Raw genomic sequence first — 20,073 nt, forward strand, 5'->3', positions numbered from 1 at the left:
TGTACCATACCAAGGTGGCGTGATGTACAATCTGTTCTAGACCTTCGCATATTTTGTGACGTTGCACTTCTCATGGAATAAGCCCGAGGCCTATACCATCTGTAGCCTTTTTTACCCTGACCCACCTTCCTCTGATCAAGCCATGAACTGTGCCTCTCCATCTTTGGAGGATGCATGCACTCAAAGACTTGGCCTCTATTGGTTGACCTAACTATAGCTAGGCTACTCATGATGTATTGCTTGTTTATTTTTTGCTTTTGTAAGTGGTTTCAGGTGATGAAAAGCGCTATAGAAATGTAATTTATTATTTGTCACGGGCATGTGTATTGTCTAAAACGTCTTTTCGTCAGTGAGTAAGTTGGAGTTGAACACAAATGTCAACAGTGAGAAGTCATCTTCTAACCATTAGTTCTGAAGTTGGAGAATAGAATGTCAACAGTCAACCAACGGAAGTCGTCTTAAACACACATTTTCTATTTGATTAGGCCCCATTTGTAATTTAAGATTTGACTTTACGTGAGAACCACCACGAACATCTGCCGCTCAGATGAAAGTGGCTGTCAGTTATAGCATTCTTCTGAGACGCTGATTAAATCGCTGACGACAGACAAGCACTGACTTGTCAACCAACACATTGTGTTTTCCACTGCTTGTGTGGCCTTCCTTTATTAAATAATGTACCAAATGTGCTTATGGGTTGATTGTGTTGAACAAGTGGATTGATCTGCATGAAATATATTTGTGGGCAACAATTTAAAACTTTGTGGTTCTCTGTGGCTCAGTTGGTAGAGCAAGGCACTTGTATGGTTGTGGGTTAGAGCTCTGCTGGGGCCACCAATGGTGATGCATACAAGAATGACTAAGTTGCTTCGGAACAAATTGTCCCCTAAATGGCATATACTTTATTATTTTATATATGGGCAACAATTAAATAACATTTTAATTTTTACAGAACATTTTATTTTAAATATTATTGTATTGGTCTGATTTTATACGTATTTTTAATTGTAGGGTAAGATGGTGAAGAAGTACACCCAGGCGAACCCCAAAACCTATGAGACGAGGATGGAGCTGATACTGAAGATGTGTACGGAGGCAGTCATTGATGCTGTTCATCTCAACTGCCGGATTCTGGGAGTGGGTATGTGGCTTTCTCTCAATCATGAAATGTCCCTTTTTATGTTTTGATTTGCACTTGAATACGGCAGCATTTTCTTATGCGAATCTGTCAAGAAGCACTTGTTGGGTGGGGCTTGCAATTGAACCATTTCACTGTTCTTGAGCATGTGTCAAATAACTGAACTTTATTAAATGTTTTTAAAAAACGTAAAACGTCACAATATCTTGCCCCAATTATTTGTGCTCAACGACAATAAATACGCTTCAAAGTCTGCATAGACCCTAGTTTTCTCACTATATAATAATTTTTACATTTGAGTAATTTCGCAGACAATCTTATCCAGAGCGACTTAGTGCATTCGTCTTATGGTAGCTAGGTGAGACAACCACATCACAGTCGTAGTAAGTACATTTTTCCTCACTAAAGAAGTGGTCTGTAGCAAGTAGGAAAATACCCCTAGTTTGACAGTATCTGATTCTCTTGCAATCTCCCCCCTCAGGTGTGTCGACAGGGGGCAGAGTGAACCCCCAGGAGGGTGTGATCCTCCACTCCACCAAGCTGATCCAGGAGTGGAGCTCCATCGACATCCGCACCCCCATCTCTGACGCCCTCCACCTGCCCGTCTGGGTCGATAACGACGGCAACTGTGCCGCCCTGGCAGAGAAGAAGTTTGGCCACGGTAAAGGAGTGGAGAACTTTGTCACCATCATCACTGGAACAGGTAATATTGCCACCATGGGAATGGAATGATTCACTCTGGTCATTCATTTTCTGTTCATTGTATTTCTATGAAATATACATGACTGTCATTGTAAAAAAAAAAGGTTATGGTAAGTAAAGGTTGAGAATTCATTCCACACCCATAATGGCGTGAGATGAGATGGATAGTAAACAATGACAGTATGGGTGGATCGAGTGCATAACAGACCAATCGAAACGAGGCAATCGGATGTCAGTCAGTGCCTTTTTCATTTTGAGTGGATTGAAAAGGTATTGGAAAAACTGGATTTGTGTCCTGAAACAGTCCTCCACGGCTACCCCTATTGAATGAGGGATTGTTGTTGAGGCATTTGCAAACCATTTAGTTTTACAAAAGTGTGAGACTAAAAGAAAAGACCTCACCGTAACCATGTTTTGACAACGCTACTGATACTATTAATATGTCTAATTGGTTCACTTGAGAACTTTTCCTGAGGACAATGACATTTTAATCTACATGGCATGAGGCATTGGAAACGATTGCAAAGATGAAAGCACATGCTTGTATATAATCTCTTAAGGCAGTGCTTATGTGTAAACCATAGGTTAATGACAGCTTAATTAAAGCTTAAAGTTGAGACACCTGGTTATTCGATCAATAGGCTATATTTTTTCCCTTTCCTCGTCCCTACCTGGCCTCGAACCAGGGACCCTCTGCACACATCTGCCTCCCAAGAAGCATTGTTACCTATCGCTCAACAAAAGCCGCGGCCCTTGCAGAGCAAGGGAAACAACTACTTCAAGGTCTCAGAGCAAAGTTACATCACCCATTGAAACACTATTAGCGCACACCCCGCTAACTAGCTAACCATTTCACACCGGTTACATATACATGCCAAAAAGATGTTGGATTCTGGGTAAACTTTGAACATTGTTATACGCATAAGCATAGTATATAAAGGAGTGGAAGAGACTGGTTTTTATTTCAGAGGTTAATGGTTCTCTGTAGAAAGACAGATGGCTTTGGAATGTGTTGGGTGGACGGGAGGAGGTCACAGGATTGCTAGAGGGGAAGCGGATGGACATCTGTGAATTAGGCGAAGGAGGGTTTGAGGTCAGGTCAGATCCCCTGAAGGGAGAAAGTATGGTTCATTATCCTGTTACCCTCTTCCTGTGGAACCATAAGATAGATGTAAGGATTGGAGAGGAGGAGGAGTGCCTAAAGTGGAGTGGATATATACTTGTAGTGGTAGAAACATATCTTTGTCTGAATACAGCTGTGTCGACCCTTTGGGAAGAATTCAACTTAGTTAAGCATCTCTAGTGTCCGTGAGTTATTTACTTTAGAACCTAACAGATGGCGCTGCGAGCAGGGTTCACCACGATTTGTAGTCAAACCAAAGACTCCAGAGCAGTGGAGCAGAGCTGGCAACAAACAAGGTAGGCAAGTTCCTATATCTGTTTCCACTCATTTTGACATCTTGGGGAGATGAGAATCGTAGGCTGAACATTATAGGATACGGACCTGGAGAGCCTGCGTTTTAATTCGGTAGGCCCATTGTGTAACGACCGGTCGTAGCTTTGTGGTAGATGGTAAGTCCCAGAAGGTAAACCTGAACAGGTTGGTACCTATAGGGTAAGTCCTAGTGGGTAAATCCTGAATCGCCATTTGTCGGATAATCTATTTCACTGACAAAAAAATAACTCACCCTTGTCAACAATTTTCTGTTTGCTTCACATCTGAGTGTTTTTTTTAGCGCATAATTGTTTGGGGTTTGAAACGTTTCTACTGTCTGCAAACCTGCATGGTGACATTCTTTCCATGCCTCTATCTTCTTTCATGTCAGACAACAATAGTATGGTTTTCTATAGTCAAGTTCCACGTTCTGGTTGGTCCTTGGCACGTTGACAGGAAATGTGGCATATCGTTACATTTCATACCCTGGATGATGACTGTAAACTCTTATGACTTTTTTGCCGAAACACATTGGACGTCCTCCAGCGACATCCCAAGTATAAATACAGTTATGTGTACACACTAAAGGGTAAAACAATACATTTTGAGCAAAATAGTGTGTTTCAGACCACTGCAAACCTCAGAGTAGGGCATTCAAGGAATTGGTCTGATGGCTTTCCGTGATGTCGTTGGCCTCCTTTCTTGCTTGAGGAACAAAAGAGGAGCAATAGAGAACAACTAATACATACAAAATAAATACAAATATTGGTCATTTTAATTACTTACACTTAACCAGTCATATCTAGAGTTGGGCCAATGCGGTTTCTGTCTGAACGTTCCGGAGAGCGCCACTTTCTCCTCCATAGCCGTTGCTAGGTTATAATTGACGCTTCCGTGCTGTTTATTTCTGATAGGAATGGGAAAACTAATGAATATGTCCAGTGAAAGCTGATATGCAATTTGTTGACACCACAACACATGACAGACTTGGATACAGATGTTAATCAATAAAAACGTAAAAATTCCCTCTGTTTCGCATGTTTACAGCCGGTCATTTCATAGAGGGAATTGTTGGAGGCGCTCTTGCGTTACATCTCCAAAATGTAGAGAATAAAGACCCTAACATGGCATCCGTTCTAAAATCTGATCGCACTCTCTCAAAATATGTCTCTGGACTTCTGAACAGGTGTAGTGACCCAATGATCATGGCTCATCCTGCTTTGCACAGGATCCGTTCTTAGCAGAATTCCGTCGCCCATAGTGACAAATTAAGTTTTGATTGCTACGTTGCTCTACCATTGTATTGCTAGCTGAAGTATCTAATTAAATGTTAAACCTACGCCCCGGTTTGTCTTTTTTTTATTTGACCTTTTATTTATACAGGTTTTTTCTCATTGAGATTAACATCTCTTTTCCAAGACAGAACAAACATAACAATTAACTGAATAGCTCGCTAATTAGTCAGCTAGCTAATGTTAGCCATCATCAAGCTGGTGCACAAGATACACCACACGTTAGTTCTTCTGTGAGTCACAACATAAGGCTTGCTCGTTCATGCCAGCGTAGATACTGTGGCAGACCGAGGGGTTTGGTCAGGACGTTTACACAGATCAGACACGGACAGAGTAGGATTAGCTCGGTTTCAAGGGTGTTTATTTAAATAATGAATCAAAAGAAAAGGATAAGTCTCCCCCATGAGACCCTCTCCGGGATACCGTCTTCTGTGCTCCGGGTCTTGCTGTATCCTGTCGGGCACAAAAACTGAACTCCTTTTAGCTCAGGCACCATCTCCAACTATGCGGAAGTCACCTTTCTTCCCCTAGTCCCTTCCCTTGTGTGCTGCCCTTCGGCCCTTGATTACCCACCAACCACAATCAGCCCCAATTAGTCCTGGCCGGAGAGCCCGCCGAGACCTGGCACGTCCAGCAGAGGGAGCCATCGCCTCGTGATGTAGACTCCGTCTGCCACCAGGCCTCGACGAGTCTCCCCCTGGTGGCTGACCTGCTGTACGCCACAATTCGTATAGCTACGCATCATGCGTAGCTATCAAAACAACATTTGTCACTATAGGGGTAACTTAACCTTGCTAACAAAGGACACCAAACGAATAAGGTAGTCGTGCTGATCGCGAAGCCACACCGACATCGGCGGTGGCACACTAACCATTCTGTTTGTTTTGTGAACAGGCATCGGCGGGGGCATCATCCAGCACAACGAGCTGATCCACGGCAGTACGTTCTGCGCGGCTGAGCTGGGCCACATTATGGTGTCTCTGGACGGGCCGGAGTGCATGTGTGGCAGCCGTGGCTGCATCGAGGCCTACGCATCAGGCATGGCCCTGCAGAAAGAAGCCAAGAGGCTCCATGACGGTTAGTTAGAACACTTCTTAATGAGATTGTTTTGTAATCCTTTACTTAAAACCAAGAGGCCCAATGCATGGTGGTTATAATGCATTGAACCAGGCACTTGTTCATTGGAACACATTGGGTGTCAGTCTTCACCAGGGAGGGATGCAAAGCTTAAAGCAACATGTCTTTGTCTTGTGAAAAAAGAGATGTTGATTCGACCCCTGGCCCATGTCTGTTTGGTTCCCTAGAGGAACTGCTGGAGGTGGACGGGATGGTGGATCTGAAGAAGGCTGAGTCCGTCAGCGCCATCCACCTCATCAACGCAGCCCGCCTGGGCAACCGCAAGGCTGAAGCTGTCCTCAGAACAGGTGGGTCCACACTCCTTATGTTGGTTGAACATCACCTTAAATCAGACCTACTCCTTCATAAGTTAAAGTAATACCTTGCCCATAGAAAGTCTACACCCCCCTTGGATTTATTCACATTTTATTGTTACAAAGTGGTATTACATTTTATGTTGTCAATGATCTACACAAAATACTCTTAAAGTGGAAGAAAAATGAAAACATAAAAAAAGATGAATGAAACATAAAGCACTAATATACCTTCATTAGATAAGTATTCACCCCCAGTAGTCAATACATGTTAGGGATACTTTTGGCAGTGATTACAGCTGTGAGTCTTCTTGGGTAAGTCTCCTAAGAGCTTTGCACACCTGGATTGTGCAATATTTGGCCATTTTCTTTTTCTTTTTTAATTCTTCAAGCTCTGCCAAGGTTTTTTGGGATCATCGCTAGACAGCCATTTTCAAGTCTTGCTATAGATTTTCAAACAGATTTTAAGTCAGTTGTAACTTGGCCACTCAGGAGCATTCACTGTGTTCTTTGTAAGCAACTCCAGTGTAGGTCATTGTCCTGCTGAAAGGTGAATTCCTCTCCCAGTGTCTGGTGTAAAGCACACTGAATCAGTTTTTCCTCTAGAATTTTGGCTGCGCCTTGCTCCATCCTGTTTCTTTTCACCTTGTAAAACTCCCCAGTATTTGCCGATGTCAAGCATACCCATACCATGATGCAGCCACCACCATGCTTATAAATAAGCAGGCAATTACACAGTGACGTGTTGTTGGATTTACCCCAAACATAAGGCTTTGCATATGTTTTTTTTTTTTTGCAGTATTACTTTAGTACCTTGTTGCATACAGGATGCATGTTTTGGAATACTTTTATTCTGTATATTAGTATGTTTCTTTTCACTGTCATTTAGGCCATTATTGTGGAGTCACTACAATGTTCAGTTTTACTCCCATCACAGCCATTGAACTCTGTTTTTAAAATCACCAATGGCCTCATGGTGACGTCTCTAAGCAGTTTCCTTCCTGTCCTGCAGCTCAGTTCAGAAGCACTACTGCATCTTTGATGTGTCTAGGTGGTTTAATACCTCACCCACAGCATAATTATTAACTTGACCTTGCTTAAAGAGATAATCAATGTCATATTTGTTAGTTAGTCATCTACCAGTCACTGCCCTTCTTTGAGGCATTCGAAAAGCTCCCTGGTCTCTGTAGATTAATCTGTGCTTGAAATTCAATCCTTGACTGAAGGACCTTAGATGTTGTATATATGGGGGAGAGAGGTAGTCATCCAGAAATCATGTCAAGCCCTATTATGTGACACTGTGAGTCCATATAACAAATGTAACTTCTGAACTAATTTAGGCTTGCCTAAACAAAGGGAATGAATATTGTGCAATTACTTTTAGTTATTTAAATTGTTATTCATTTGTAAAAATGTGTACTTTTCTTTTCACTTTGACATTATGGAGTAATTTGTATAGATCAATGACCAGAAATTACAATTCAATCCATTTCAATCCCACTTTGTAACGCAACAAAATGTGAAGAGTTCAAGGGGGTGTAGACTCCCTAGGTATTGTACATTTATTTTCCTTCAATGACTAACCTGGTCAAATGCATTTCATAAACCACTTTCCTCCCACCATCGTTTTAATTTACTATCTGAATTATGATACATGACAACAAGGTATCAAATGTTACCAAATGTGACATTGACATCATAGTAGACCCAGTTCGAATCATTGTGCCATCTCTATGAAAGCCATCCTGTATTTTATCGCTAACCCCTCTCCCCATTTCCTCCTCAGCTGGCATGGCCCTTGGAGTGGGCATCGTCAACATCCTTCACATGGTCAACCCCTCCCTGGTCATCCTGTCGGGGGTGCTGGCCGCCCACTACCAGGCTCCTGTCCAGCAGGTCATAGGTCAGAGAGCCCTCACCTCGGCCCAGAACATCCAGGTCCTGACATCCGACCTCGAAGAGCCCGCCCTGCTGGGGGCCGCTAGCATGGTGCTGGACTACACAACCAGGCGCATCTATTAAGAAAATGACGGTGCTGGACTACACAACCAGGCCCATCTATTAAGAACATGACGGTACTGGACTACACAACCAGGCCCATCTATTAAGAACATTGGTCAGTTGCCAAGTTCTAGTTTTCATTTAATTGGTCCCCAAAGGAGGAGGGCCATATCTTGCAATTCCCTAGTGTAGAAAGATGAACTTGCTATTAGCAAATAGAAATGGCTAAGATAGAAGGTAGGATCTACAGATAGATCCGCCCAATAGGACATACATCTATACTACTGTCCCAGATGGGACAATCTGATATTCTCTTCTAGCTATCACACCTTCTATTGGACGAACCATTGGCGATAATTTATTACAGTCAGACAATGACAAGTAATGTGTATTTTCCAAAGGTTTCTTCAGGGATAGACTAACTAATTTCAATGTCAACATATAATTTCTACAGCGGGTGAAATGCCTAATACAGTACTTAAATGGTAGTACTATAAATGACAGTACTGAAATAGTTGTGTGTGTGTGTGTGTGTGTGTGTGTGTGTGTGTGAATACATATAACAGCCTATATAGTCATGAGTACAGTACCAGTGAATGGCTGGGTGTGTCCAGACAAAAGATTTCAAAAGCTGTGACCAAATAAGGATCATTCACATTCATTTATGCTTGTACTACATGACCATATTTTGACCCTCATAATTCCATGGTTTTTGTTACTTCTCAATTCTAAACGTACAAGATGTTTTTTTTTTTTAAGCCACGCTATGAAAGCAGCATGTTGCATTAACAGTATATGTATTTGTCTGACCCAAGGTCTACCTTCTCTAGGATCGCAGTTACGACCTACCCTCAAATGACGTGCCAAGGCTATGCATGTCATAGTTGGCTTGACTGTGTGCTTCAATTGACGGTGTGCTGCCAAATCACTTGTCTTCATTATCATTCTTTTTTGTTTTATGCACACCTTTTTTTGCCTTATCATATTTGAAGAGATTACAGTATACGAATCAGTCACGTTATTATCCCAGTTGTGTATTCCTGTTTTTGATCATGTCTTACATTTACATTTACGTCATTTAGCAGACGCTCTTATCCAGAGCGACTTACAAATTGGTGCATTCACCTTATGATATCCAGTGGAACAACCACTTTACAATAGTGCAGTCTTAGATACTGAAGCTATTTTATTTGACTTCACCTGGGTACTTTGTGACCTATCAATGCAATGGTCATTTTACACATTAAACACACACTAGAAAATAGTTTAAGGTGGATTGATATATGATTCAGTCGATGCTCTTCGACGTTTTAGGTGTGGTTGAACTAGGCTACATCGTAAACAGGGCTGGTTGGAATGGCAGCCTGTTTGTTCCATCATAGGATTTAACTTTAATGTCCCTGAGGGAAAATTAGTATTCAACCCAATACTGCTGTGTACATTAAACACTTAATTCAATACACATTCCCATGTCATACACACTTCTTGTCACCGATTGTGATGAGTGACATATACCTGCCACTATTACCTATGTGTGTTCCCTGGAATGGAATCAACTATCCTGGTGTTGCAAGCTCCAAGTTCTACCAACCAACTGCGCTACAGAGAACCTCAGTACATAGTGCCTACAATCAGGTGATGGTGTGATTGAGACACCGCAAACCAGGATGACTGATTTCTTCCCATGCGCTTCATCTCCAGTTGGCAAACAGGATCCACCACCAGTTGTTTGGTCACGGTCGTGTGATTTTCTAGAATCACATCAGGTTCACAAAACAGTTACACTTTCATTGTACAGAAATGACCAGGTATCTACTTGGTAAAGAAAAAACACCTTATTTACAATATGTATGCCTTTGTTGTAACACGGAACCCAAACCGGCTGCACGCGTGCACCATCGTGCATAAATGTATTTTGTCCCTCCACCCCAAACGCGATCACGACACGCATGTTAAAATATCAAAACAACCAATTAGATTAATTTGGGGACAGGTCGAACAGCATTAAACATATGGCAATTTAGCTAGTTAGCTTGCATTTGCTAGCTAATTTGTCCTGGGATTGAGTTATTTTACCTGAAATGCACAAGGTCCTCTACTCCGCCAATTAATCCACACAAACAGTAAACCGAATCGTTTCTAGTCATCTCTCTTCCTTCCAGGCTTTTTCTTCTCTTGACTTTCATAAATTAGGTGCATTACTGCCACTGACCTCGTTCGTCTTTGTCACCCACATGGGTATAACCAATGAGATGGCACGTGGGTACCTGCTTCTATAAACCAATGAAATGGGAGAGGCAGGACTTGCAGCGTGATCTGTCAGAAAGAGAACTGACTTCTATTTTAGCCCTTGGCAACACAGACGCTTGTTGGCAGCGCGGGTGCAATAATTGAATAACAGATTTCTAAATTTATTTTGCAACGCGTATGGAGCTCAATTCGGCCTCTGCCATTGTGTCACACCCTCCACACGGAGCCTCCAACCACATTTTCAGATCAACTCTTGATATAGACGTTGCATTTATAAAATCCACAGTAGCTTGTTGCTACACAAAATATATATGAACATAACTAATGAAGCCATTCATTTGTTGAACAGATTCAAGCTCAAAGATGTCACATTTTGACTGGCCACCTCCCAACCAACAGCGTGGCTTTGATCAAGTTAAAAAAAAACATTTGAGATACTGCATATGTTGAGATGGTCTTCGCCCTAATGATGGGAGTATTCCCAAAGGCAGGCGGTCTGCTTACCATGGACAGACTAACAGGAGTAAAGCCCTTAATTTCACCACCTCTGCCATTTTTAACCAGAGATTCATTTGAACCAGATTATTTTGAACCCAAGGTCAAACAGCAGTAGGCCCTCCACCACTAGGGGCACTAAACAATTTAATTGAAAATGCAGTATAAAATATGTTGGGTCTCATCTGAAATTTTACTTCCACAAATTAGGTGCAACCATAATTTGAACGTCACGGACAACACTTCAATAACGATCCTGACGACAAAAGTTTAATTCATGTTTTACTGATATTGAAATCGATGGACAATGAACACATTAAAAGCAACACTTGGTGCTACAGTTAATCTTTAAACCACAATTCTACTCTGTTTGACATTAACGTTTTGTATATTGCCTGTATATGTACATAGGGACACGCATACAGAGTACATGATACACCACATGATGTTTACCAGGGTTGCGGGCAATTCCATTTAAATTCAGGAAGTACACTGAAATTCCAATTCTCTTCAATTATCACATTTTTGATGTGGAATTGTGTACTTTCTGAATTAACTGGAATTTAAAATGGAATTGACCCCAACCTTGATGCTTATGTAACAGTTTAGCTTCCGTCCCTCTCCTCGCTCCTACCTGGGCTCGAACCAGGGACCCTCTGCACACAGACAACAGCCACCCCGAAGCATCGTTGCCGCGGCTCTTGCAGAGCAAGTGGAACAACTACTTCAAGGTCTCAGAGCGAGTGACGTCACCGATTGAAACACTATTAGCGCGCACCACCGCTAACTAGCAGGCCATTTCACATCGGTTATACTTACACACACACACACACACACACACACACACACACACACACACATACACACACATATATATAGAGATAACGTATATTTACCGTACTTGATTCACGGTTCAAATGGGAAAAATGCATAGATTGAAATAGTCAATAAATGCCACAAGCTGGTTCTAAAATGGTTTCCAACAACACACTTAATAAACAGAGTTTGGTCCTTAAAAAGAATAGAAACAAAAAATAAATGTGTATACTTATTTTGTTCTTTAATGACAGAAAGGGAGATGGAAAAGAGGAATATCATCAATCCGTGTACAACAACGACCCCAGGTCAGGTAGTCGGGGTGGGAGGGGAAACGACCCCAGGTCAGGTAGTCGGGGTGGGAGGGGAAACGACCCCAGGTCAGGTAGTCGGGGTGAGAGGGGAAACGACCCCAGGTCAGGTAGTCGGGGTGGGAGGGGAAACGACCCCAGGTCAGGTAGTCGGGGTGGGAGGGGAAACGACCCCAGGTCAGGTAGTCGGGGTGGGAGGGAAACGACCCCAGGTCAGGTAGGTGGGATGATACATCTCCCTATGAAAGTTTGGTTGCAATCTGGGTCCAGAGAGCGTTAGCGAAGGGTAGAGATACAGCCGTCTCAATTCACTCCCTTCCCCTCAATGTTAACAGATCTGTAAGGTGAAAGCAACATGGTGGATTGTGGAAGCTCCACCACTACACTGCTTATACAGTACGTATTCAGAGCCTTCAGATATTCAAACACTGAATGGTTAGTGCCAAGGGGGAAGGGTAGGGACTGAATTGAGACATCTAACAGAGAGAGAAGAGGGTTGGGGTTAGCGGACCAGAGGGGCCTGCTTGAGGGAGATGAGGACTGAGCGCATGCGGGACACGTCTTTGGCCTGCTTGCTGGACTTTGGGTTGAAGTCGCAGAGGCGCGCCACGCGCTCCCACTCGGTGCCCGGGTTGTTCTCGTCCATGTCCGACAGCATGGCCTCCTCGGCCGCTCTGCAAAGGCAACACAGGAGGGGAACAGAGCTTTAGAGAGGGAGGGAGCAGGCCTGGGCCCTGGAGATCAGCAGAGCTTTACAGAGGGCCTTACCACTGCTTCCCGCTAACACACCACCTCCTCTGCAACACTTCAGGGATAAACATGGAGAATCCCCATAGAAATACATGCAGGTAGTTCAGATCCCTTCAGCATGACATAATTTAGTGAGTTGCCAATTAATTAAAAAAATTTTTTTTTTTTTAAAGGATTCATTATCAAAAATGGTGCCATTTTATCATGGCTTTTTCACCGTTTTAGTGAGGTCTGAATCTAAAACTTTGCTTGAGGAGGAAATGTCGAGTAGACAGCAGGAGGCGCAACTACAAAAATAAACATTCGCCGGGCGGCCACATCAAAAACAGACGAAGACAACAGGGCTGGATAAGAGCGCACAGCATGCCTCCTATAACCCCGGTCATACAGCTAGCCAGTCACCCGCTTTCCCCTGTCAGTCTAACCAAGGGGTTCTGGAACGGCTATAAAACGCGGTTTGGTTGGTTAAAAATGCAGTTCGTCACAGAACTGGGCAGGGTGACGCCCCTAACTTGCCTTTTGGTTACGTTCAAATATTCTCTCAAGATCCCAAGTATAGCATGAGGAATATGTTTTGCTTTATGTCCTTTATACTTGATGAGAGCGCGTCGTGGTAAGTTAGTTTTTTAACAACCAAAACCTGAGACTTTGCCATGCATTTGCTGTGGTTGGAAAGCAGACCATTTGAAATGCAGCAAATACATGTCACAATCTTCACTAATAACTTATATCATCTTTACTCCAATACCAAACCCAAAAGGGAACCTAATTCCACTAGAAGGCTTACAATATGTAATACCTGAAATGAAATAAATTAAAATGGTACCGTGCCACAATCACAATAAGACATTTTGAAATGCAAGCCAGAGGGCATACCAAAACCCAATCCCACCCACTTCCACTGCCAAGGAGTTAACAAAATGAAAGAACCCCTCTATAAACTGGAACACAATACACACAGCAAAATGGGGATGAGAAGCCAATGAAAATTCACTGTCACAACGAAACTACAGATACGCACAGGACCAGTGGACCAACGCATCACAGGAGGGGGGGGGGGGGGGGGAAGAGACACCCAGCTTCTAAAATACATGTAATTGGCAGTGGATTCGTATTCATCTACAGCAGGGCTCTCCAATCCTGTTCCTGGAGAGCTACCCTCCTGTAGGTTCACTCCAACCCGATTCAGCTTATCAACCGGCTAATTAAAACCAGGTGCGCTAGATTAGGGTTGGAGAGCCCCGACTACAGTCTAGTCTAATTGTGCACTACTATTGAATATCATTATGCCATTTTTCTAGGCTAATTTACCTCTCCCTACTAGGATATTGTCTTTTTTTTTTTTTTACTTAACTGGTCTAGGCGGTAGCAAGGATGGTTAATGTGTGTGCTTAAAAAGGTGCATAGGAAAAGAAACAAGGAGAAACAGATCACAAGTCAGATATATAGAAATGAAAAGTAAATTAGCTTTAATGCAGATGACAAAAGCCAGCATGCATTTTCCCCAGATAGAAAAAATAAATAAAACTGTCCTTTTCGGGGGGATTTTTTGTTGTTGGTGCTCTAAGAAGTGTGCTTAGCTTGCGGCCTTCATCTGCTGTGCCATTGGGTTGGTTGGGTGAGGCAACAATACATGCCCTCTCTGCCTCTAGCTGTGGGTCTGTGTTTTGGCAGAGACAAGGACGCCGGGTTATACGGGAACGTTTGCTCTTCGGCGATCGAATTCATTAAAAAAAAAAAGTGGCAGATAAGATACGAGGCCTGCAATACTAAGAGGGCGAGTTAGGCGACAACAGTAGCGTGTCCTTCTACTGTAGACAGCGGCTTGCTAGTAGGTACTAAGATTCTAAAGCGATCACATTTACAGGTGTTTGAAGCAGCGGCGGATCCAAGGCGCCTTCCGTTTAGAAATTGCAGACGTACAAGCAACATCACCGCAACAGTTGACAGTCTACATCCAGGGCTCCGCGACAGCACCAGGCTGTAAAGGCTACCGAAAATAGACTTCAACTGTTGGGTTTTGTTTTCGTAAATCGCCTCCCACGAGCCTTGGATTGTGCTAGCCGGGAACGGCTCATAGGAGCAGGAGCTCTGTTTCTGTAGCGTGCACCTCCCTGGACAGGCCGCTAGTCTATTGCAGGGCCTTTACCACCAGATGGTATCAGCACGCAGCCGAGGTTGCAGATATACGGTTTCCTCAACACATTTAAAGTAGCACATCCCAAGTAACACACCGTACCAATGTTTTCTACATAGCGTCAAATTCTAGTTCTCCATGTACACGTATGAATAATACAGGTATAGATTTACAGGGATCTAAGACAAAACATTTGCAAATGGCATGATAAATGAAGGGACCATATAGATGGATCACGGACAATGGAATTAAACAAAACCAAACTAAAACAAAAAATGGCCACTCGATGTACTACACTACAGTTATGGGAACAGAATTTATATGGAAACTGGGCAACGGAGCATTAAGGCTGATGCAATGACATTCAGCCTACACATATTCACTGCATTAAAAAAGAAAATATTCGTAAAAACATGCAAAAAACAGTCACGCACACTCAAGATAAATGAAAGTCTACTTCTTTGAAAAATAACGTAAAAAAAACAAAAAATGAAGGGGGAAGCCGAACGCAAATATGTGTGTTAAAATGGAAGATGCGGCAGGCGATTGACGCGAAAAAAGAAACAATGTTAGTTTAGCAACATACACATAACCAATCAGGTCAGAGAAGGGTTGTTTGTAGAAATCCTCATCCAGCACCCTGGAGACACAGGGGATGTCCCAGAGGAAAGCAGCAAGCAGGAGAGAGAGAGAGAGAGAGACAGATCGGTAAAAAAGAGAACAAAAGACAGAACAAACTCAGCCCAGAGCTCACACACACGTCCAAAAGGGCAACCTATTCCCTACCTAGTGCACTACTTTTGACCAGAGCCCGACGAGACTACATAGGGAATAGGGTGCCATTTGGGACGCACATTACGAAGACCAGAAACAACATAACAGAGGCAGGTTAGAGGTAGCGAGACATTTGACAGAGACTGGAACATTGCTCTGAATAATATATCAGCCAGAGGGAGGGCTTGGGTTACAGACGCTCAAGTTAGTGAAACCTAGACTTTATACTGTCTTGGAACACTGTAGATCACTTGAAGAACGGCAAGGAGTTCCAAAACCCTTATCTTAAGACTCATCAAACTGAAATACAGATATTTTTTAAACATCCTACATTTCTGTTTGCTGCTGGGTCTGTCCTGTTACCTTTCAATAGACATTAACACCAATTGATATTATAATTCCTGATCTCAACCAGATATTTCGGAATATTCTGTGCTCCAATGTCTTGCAGTTCAAGGGTCAATTCTGGGGTCTCGTCATTTATCAACAGCGTTTCACCTCTTAGCAACACCATGCATAACTTGGATTGCCGCTCCAGGTCATTATCAGAAATAAATTAACCTATAAATGAATATGCATGATCATTATTCATTCCGGGAACATACTGTACTGATCTTTTCACTGTTCTACCATAGGCTAGCTGTGTGCAGTCTACGTCTTAGTTTAGGCCTGTATGAACCTTGAAACGCATAACAGGTAGTAGAGAACATAGAGGGACCAATAGGAACCATTGCAGCACAATAACTAACTATTCTGCAAGGGGATTTCAGCAGGAGAGCATGTTATTTATACTCAAATGGACAGGGTTTCCTTTCCACGGCTCCTGTAGAGAAAAAGTGAGTCAGTGGACAAAAGGTTCCCTTGGAGTCCAGTGGGTTTTCGTCCTCCTGGCTCAACCTGGGGCTGTTTTTACATTGAAATACAATGACTAGACTCTTTCTATGGATTTTTACCTGTTGTTCACTTTAGTCTTCTCCAGCTGCTCGTCCTGTCTAGTGTGCCACTCCTCCAGCTCTACCTTGGCCTTGTCCTTCCACTCAGACTCCTGCTTACGAGAGTTAGCGTCTGGGGAAGGGGAAATTAGGAAGAAGAGGTCTTATGATTCACACAGTACAGGCAATTCTCTTGAAAAGTGAGATCACAAAAAGAAGCCTTCTAAAAACCAGGGGCGATTTCAACATCAGGGGTGAGTTAACCAGATTTTTAGTGGCGTTTCAAAATGTGCTTAGTGTTTTTCTTGCATTGCAAGTCAGGGACATACATTTTCCAATGGTTGTGGTGTTTGAAGGGGGTGTTCAGCGCTTTGGATTCCACTTTGGGTTCCTTCTATTCTACTGTTATGCTGCACGCTGCTATGGTCCTCTAGCCAGGATATACCAGGGGCCCATCCTTACCTAGGACCTCCAGCCTCTCTCTCTGCTCCTCCCTCCATTTACGCAGGCTCTCTGGCTCAGCCTGCAGCCGGTCGGCACTGGAGATGGCCGAGTACGCGTCAGACGGGCCGTTGCTCTGCTAACAAACACATGGGTGGTGTTCAACAGGGCACACCGAAGCAAAATTAAAACGTTTCTCATTGGACAAGTCGATAGCATCTCCCCCTTTTCCACTCTGTTTCAGAGCATTCCCCCCCCCCCCCTCCCAATTTGTGCATACTGATGACACAACAATGCCATGTAGTATTCATTAGGCTATGTTAACACAAACAGGCATGGTTAAGTATTCAAATGTTTTCCTTGAGTCAATATAGTCAATCTCTGCTGTATGACAAAATGGAAAACTTAAGATATTACCTCGTGAATGTCTCCATTAACAGCACCATCCACTGCATCTGCAAAATAAATTAAGCATTTATCATGAACGAAGCCACAGCAAAGACAAGGAAATGGCCTACATCATCAGTTAACATTACAGAGCGGCTGTGCATCAGACTTTTCTATACGTCTTACATTATGGAACAAGACGGATAGGATGGTTGCATTTGCTTTCAAAACTACCACGACCTGTCACAAATCAGCAAGCTTTCACAACTATCAAATTCAGATTAATTATGGATTTTGTCATTGTAAATTTGAAAGATACTAACGTTACACGTAGGTTTGTTCTAGTCTAGTGCATAAACGGTTGGTTAGGCAGTATCTTTACGATGAGCGATTTATTAATTGTAACTATCTAGCTAAATGCCCACATCCCTTCATTAAAGAGTTGAATAACGTTAAAATGTTTCGGGCCAATGTAGCTAACTAATCGGTCAATAATCTCACTTCCTGAAGGCGACAGTTTTGTATGAAAGTCCAATGGTCATTGAGCCATATATAAAATTGCAGTAATGAAGTGGCCAGTATGTTGGTGCAGTGGGATCAATCAATGACAGGCTTACGTTAGCAAGCTAGCCAGGAAATAGACATAACTAGCTAACCTGTCATTCAAAGACACGATATTTTCTGTTAGTTGATTCACGACAGTCACAAAACATCAAAATGTCAATAAGTAAAGTTGCGTGTAGCCAAATTAGCTATCATATACACGTAATGTAGCTGCTAACTAGCGCCGTTAGCGAGCTTACAAAATGGGGTAACTAGCGTTACCTTGCGCATAACGAGCTAGTTTCCCGAACATTTTAAAATAGATGGCCTGAAATATTGGATCCAGCCAGCTAAATTGACGTAATTTGTTTTTCTCACGATCTCTTTCATTCAAGTCCCCTGCAGACAGTCGATGTAAGTTAGCTAACTAGGTAAGGGAGCTCGTTGGCTGGCTAGTTTCCTAAGTAAGATGGCTAGCTTCAGCTAGCTAAATGTGTAACTGGCTAGCACCTTGCTAGGTAGTTATAGCCAATTTGCTAGGCTTTGACAATGTTCAGGGAACATTGTTACCGTTTGCGTCGCCTGTCAGATTGTTGTCTAGCGACGTTGGAACCTCTCCGCTGTCCAGGATGCTGAATCCTTCGTCGTTCTCAATCCCCGCGATCTCGCTTTCTTGCTGGGCCAAGAATGCGGCAGCGGGGTCTTCGTCCGTCCCATTGCCGGCCGCAGCCTGTGGTGCGCTGAGCATGTCAAAATCGTCCATATCTAGCTATTTGACGACGGTGGCTACCTATCGATAACGTTACAGTATCTAACGGGGAGTAGATCAGTCGATGAACTCGACAGTTAAGGGAGGAGAGAATGAAAAGCGGAAACGCTAGCAGGGCCAGTCAGAAACTAGGAATTGTTATTGACTGTGCTGTGCACCAACCACAAAAGGAATACGATTACACCTGACACGTAAGGGTCCCATGATCTACAGCGTGCCTAGGGGTTTGCCAATCTTGAATCTCAAGGGTACTATAGAATTACGAATTAGAATATGAGTAATTTAATTTATAGCCATCTATATGCAGGGTACAGCAAGTGTGCATCATATTTTCTGCACTATAAAAATGTGTAAAGTAACGATTGGTTCAACAAAAAAAAGTTTAAGTGCAAAGACACGTGAATTATCCTGTCAACAATACTGGCTAGTCTATGATCATAATGTTCAACTCTCCTGGGGTTAATCGAATATATAGAGTCAATGGGATATGGGATCACTCTGATATCTATACGCAATTTGATAGGCTACTAATTTCACCCAAGTGGTATATTTGATAATTGGTGTCTATTATGGCAGTGATGGGCTACTGTCGGCCTATACTGTATTACATTGCAAATGCATTTCTCAGTTAGATCCAGTGGTCCACACCATCAGGTTGCATATACTATTGACAGTATGTTTGTGCTATTATGCCAACTCTGTCACTCATTACCATGCAACTCTGTCACTCATTATCATGCCAACGATTTTTGGCTTGACAAAGACAGGAATAGAGTTGGCAGATCTGGGACCAGGCTCAGGGGCAGCTACCGAGAAGTGGGGCTGCCTTAATTGACATCCACGTCTTCGGCGCCCGGGGAACAGTGAGTTAACTTCATTGCTCAGGGCCAGGTTTTAACTTGTCAGCTCGGGGATTCGATAGGCTAGGACATGTGACAGAGTTGTGACTGAAAAGAGGGACCAGTTTAATGTTTTAAGTGGGATGCTGCAGTTCTGCACATTGCTATTTATTTTTCTTTGATATGGTGCAATATTATATTATGCTGTTCAGATTGTATTCGTTTTGAATGGTTAGATTTATATGCACTTTGTTTATATACATTAAAAGTTATACTTTAAATGCAAATGTTTAATAGCATTCTTTTTCATAACAAACCATTGCATTTTTAAATACATTGTGGTTATGGTAGAGTATGATTTCATTTAATAATTTAATTAGAATTGTTTTAACACCAATCATAGTCAAACTATCGCAAACTGTTTGACTTGAAAAAATACAAAACATATATTTTTTAAAGAGCCGTTTGGGAGCCAAAAGACCCGGCTCTTTTTGGTGAGATGAGCCGAACGAGCCGGCTCACTGAAGAGCCGGAATCCCCATCACTAATAGGGTGGCGCACAATTGGCCCAGCATCGTCCGGGTTTGGCGGGGGTAGGTCGTCATTGTAAATAAGAATTTGTTCTTAACTG

At 42.8% G+C, this 20,073-nt stretch overlaps 2 protein-coding genes across 11 annotated transcripts in view; one reads left to right on the plus strand and one right to left on the minus strand.

The window, feature by feature from the left end:
• The window catches only part of LOC115191847 (bifunctional UDP-N-acetylglucosamine 2-epimerase/N-acetylmannosamine kinase), a 38,580-nt gene extending 29,141 nt beyond the window's left edge, over positions 1–9,439 (plus strand). For all 7 annotated transcript variants that reach the window (XM_029749809.1, XM_029749811.1, XM_029749812.1 and 4 more), the window contains 5 exons: positions 1,012–1,141; positions 1,620–1,841; positions 5,462–5,644; positions 5,872–5,991; positions 7,784–9,439. In XM_029749809.1, coding sequence (XP_029605669.1) covers positions 1,012–1,141; positions 1,620–1,841; positions 5,462–5,644; positions 5,872–5,991; positions 7,784–8,019 — 891 coding nt within the window. In that variant the 3' untranslated portion in view covers positions 8,020–9,439. The remainder of the gene's footprint in view (positions 1–1,011; positions 1,142–1,619; positions 1,842–5,461; positions 5,645–5,871; positions 5,992–7,783) is intronic.
• A 2,347-nt stretch (positions 9,440–11,786) lies between these two features.
• On the minus strand, positions 11,787–18,706 carry LOC115191849 (clathrin light chain A). 4 transcript variants are annotated; one of them, XM_029749817.1, is made up of 7 exons: positions 18,405–18,706; positions 17,322–17,359; positions 16,926–17,040; positions 16,485–16,596; positions 15,344–15,397; positions 13,975–14,010; positions 11,787–12,544 (listed from the first exon to the last, which is right to left on the minus strand). In XM_029749817.1, the coding sequence occupies exons 1-7, from the start codon at positions 18,595–18,597 to the stop codon at positions 12,373–12,375; spliced, it is 720 nt and encodes a 239-aa protein (XP_029605677.1). In that variant the 5' UTR covers positions 18,598–18,706; the 3' UTR covers positions 11,787–12,372. The 4 variants fall into 4 exon arrangements, with proteins under 4 accessions (XP_029605677.1, XP_029605676.1, XP_029605678.1 ...); XM_029749816.1 differs by having other exon boundaries at positions 16,926–17,043; XM_029749818.1 differs by lacking the exon at positions 13,975–14,010 and having other exon boundaries at positions 16,926–17,043; positions 18,405–18,705.
• Between the last annotated feature and the right edge of the window lie 1,367 nt (positions 18,707–20,073).

The sequence above is a fragment of the Salmo trutta genome, chromosome 4 (assembly GCF_901001165.1).
Source record: "Salmo trutta chromosome 4, fSalTru1.1, whole genome shotgun sequence".
NCBI lineage: Eukaryota > Metazoa > Chordata > Actinopteri > Salmoniformes > Salmonidae > Salmo > Salmo trutta.

Excerpts from the sequence above, each read along its gene's own strand:
- LOC115191849 (XM_029749816.1), bottom strand. The coding sequence starts at position 18,597 with ATGGACGATTTTGACATGCTCAGCGCACCACAGGCTGCGGCCGGCAAT. Across the intron at positions 17,044-17,321 it reads TTAATGGAGACATTCACGAG|CAGAGCAACGGCCCGTCTGA; the intron begins GTAATATCTTAA and ends TGTGTTTGTTAG. Across the intron at positions 16,597-16,925 it reads AGAGAGGCTGGAGGTCCTAG|ACGCTAACTCTCGTAAGCAG; the intron begins GTAAGGATGGGC and ends CCCCTTCCCCAG.